This window comes from Corylus avellana, chromosome ca4 (assembly GCF_901000735.1).
Source record: "Corylus avellana chromosome ca4, CavTom2PMs-1.0".
NCBI classification, from domain to species: domain Eukaryota; kingdom Viridiplantae; phylum Streptophyta; class Magnoliopsida; order Fagales; family Betulaceae; genus Corylus; species Corylus avellana.
The window spans coordinates 25,295,279-25,297,876 of record NC_081544.1 but is presented as its reverse complement, the minus strand read 5'-3'; the positions used below and the strand labels follow the sequence as shown (position 1 = coordinate 25,297,876).

The window sequence follows — 2,598 nt, the reverse complement described above, 5'->3', positions numbered from 1 at the left end:
AAACACCCACGTGAAGATAATTAAGTCATAGATAGCAATTGTTATAGTCTAACCAATTTCATACAAAGGAAGGTTCTTATGGGTTGAAATTAGACCACAATAGTATCAAAACTGTTAAAGTATGTGGATCGTTTTTGAACTAATAGTTCATCCTTTGATTTACTCTCTAGCTACTTTTGTCGCCTTCCCTTCCTAACTCCTTATCACAAATACTGTTTTAATTGTTAATTTGCAAAATTAAGTTTTATATTTATTTTCCGTTCTTCTTTTTTTTTTTTTTCCCTTTAAAGCTTTTTGATTCTCTCTTTTAAGGGAAAAAAAAAGGAAGAAGAAGAGATTTATATACTTTTTTTCATGCGGATATCTCATGCATATATGGTTAAGGGGTAAGATATGATATGACGTGACAAGTCTCTGTAAAATGAGAGAAAAGTAGGTATAAGCACTTCTCATTTCTTTGTCAGCTCTCGGGCATGAGCGTGCTTGTGTTAACTCAACCATATTAGTTGACTTTAAGTCATTTCTATTAATCAAGACTTGTGATTCTGGCCCACATGATGATACTACAAGATGCCATATCAATTCAACTTTACAAAAAAAAAAAAAAAAAAGATACAGATTTTAATGATCTCAAAGCATGTAACAATGAAATCTATCTAAGAGAGGGAAAAAAAAAAATTAAAAATTAAAAATTAAAAGAAGAACACAAGGGAATTCAAGAGTAGTAATTAGTAGAAGGATTATGCTAAGGGGTGGGGGAAATGATGTTGGTTTAATTAATTACCAAGGGCTAGCACTTCCCGATGAACTCAAAAGTTGTTCCAAGTAGTCTGGGCCTAAATCCTCCAAAACGACCACACTCTCTATCCTTAAATCCCTCTCATTGGTTTTCTTGCTTAATATATTTTTCCTTCTCATCGAGTGCTTTCTCTTGAGAGCCACCACCGGCGAACACCCATCTTCGGAACCGTAATTCATGTCCCTCAGCGATTCCCGGACTCTTTCAACCGGAAAATTGAGTATAGCAGAGGAACCGCGCATGGAAAAGGCGGCTTGGTCGTAGGCCAAGGCTGCCGCCTCGGCACTATCAAATGTTCCTAACCATACCCTTATGCCGTGCCTAGTGGAATCCCTTATCTCCGCCGCGAACTTCCCCCACGGACGCCTCCGGACCCCCCTGTACGACTTCTCCTTCTCGGGATTTGCCTCCGCTGCTGAGCTCACCTCTTCTTCCTTAACCCGTTTCGCGCACCTTTCCGATGTGATCTCTTGGTTCGCCTTCGAAATTAGGCCCAAAAGAAGCATTTCTTCGGAGTCATTTTCGTTGAAAGGAAGGAAACTTTGCTGGTCGAAATTTAGGCCATCCCAGGAGAAAGATTCCGGTGACCCAAAGGAAGATTCCGATGAGAAATCGGAATTTGGGGAGTGGAAGATTGTGGAATCCATTCAAGAGAATTATCGTGTTTTTGGGTTTGAATTATGTGCGACTACGAGTCTCACTATTTCAGAGTAGGCCACATTTGTGTTTAGCTAGAAATTCGAAGCATCAACCCACTCCTATATATACCCGGTGGCAGAGTTAAAAGGTAAAAAGGGTAAAGAAATAGGGGCAGACCGGCGGAGTGGGTAAACAAGTTGCCATTTGTTTTCTTATTTTTATATGCTTCTTTATCTGATTAGAATTTAATAAGTTAAAATTATAATTTGCTTGGTGTGCACACAACATGGATTAATTGGACACATGGGTCAATGCAATGGAAGCATGGCGGCTGGGTCAAGAGAGCAAGTTGCAGTGACGTCAGCATGTGATCTCAATTTTTGTCGTGAAATGAGATGGTGTGGACCTTGTACACGTGTAATTCACGTGAGGGATGTTGATTTCTTGTTCAAATCATGCGGACGGCAGGCCCGGCCGTTGGGTGTATTTATTGATAAATACGAGCTTGTTTCAACATCATAATTTTAGCAACATCGATAACATTTTTAGCCGTGTGTTGGTGTTGAAATTTCTTCCTTTTCAGCATAAGATAGGATGACATGGCATCTAATTTCTTTGCAACATCCATTACAATTTTTTTTTTTTTTTTTTAAAGAAACTTAATGAATTCTCATTCTTGAAAAATCAAAGTGAAAAGATTTTGTAATTCCCTCTCAATAATATCACAGAAACAGCTGAGGGTTTCACCTACCCAAGTTATGAGCTGTCATATTTACCAAACGATTCACGTGTTGACAACTCTAGCTTGGTATAGACCGTAGGCTGTAGCACCATCCGGATATCCTCAATTATGTGTCCAAACTTGCTCCAATTCCTTTTGGAAGAATTTACCCCTTTCACAATAACTTGTGCATATCCCCTTCCAGTATAATACACGACAAACCCAACTCTTTGCAAAAATTTAGTGCATGAAACAATACCAATGCTTCACTTGTTGTTGGATCTATACATCCATTCCGTGGAACTGTGCGAGCCGCAACAAAACGTCCATCAGAGTCTCGTATCACCATTCCCATACCAAATCAATCCAAAGACCGATCCATCTCAACGTCCTAGTTTACTTTAAAACAACCCACAACAAGTTTTATCTAATGTGTACT

General features: G+C 39.1%; 1 protein-coding gene across 1 annotated transcript; it reads right to left on the bottom strand.

The window, feature by feature from the left end:
• Positions 1-502: 502 nt before the first annotated feature.
• On the bottom strand, positions 503-1,517 carry LOC132179340 (ethylene-responsive transcription factor 1B-like). Its single transcript, XM_059592046.1, has one exon. The coding sequence runs from the start codon at positions 1,444-1,446 to the stop codon at positions 781-783; it is 666 nt and encodes a 221-aa protein (XP_059448029.1). The 5' UTR covers positions 1,447-1,517; the 3' UTR covers positions 503-780.
• Positions 1,518-2,598: the final 1,081 nt, after the last annotated feature.

Excerpts from the sequence above, each read along its gene's own strand:
- LOC132179340 (XM_059592046.1), bottom strand. The coding sequence starts at position 1,446 with ATGGATTCCACAATCTTCCACTCCCCAAATTCCGATTTCTCATCGGAA.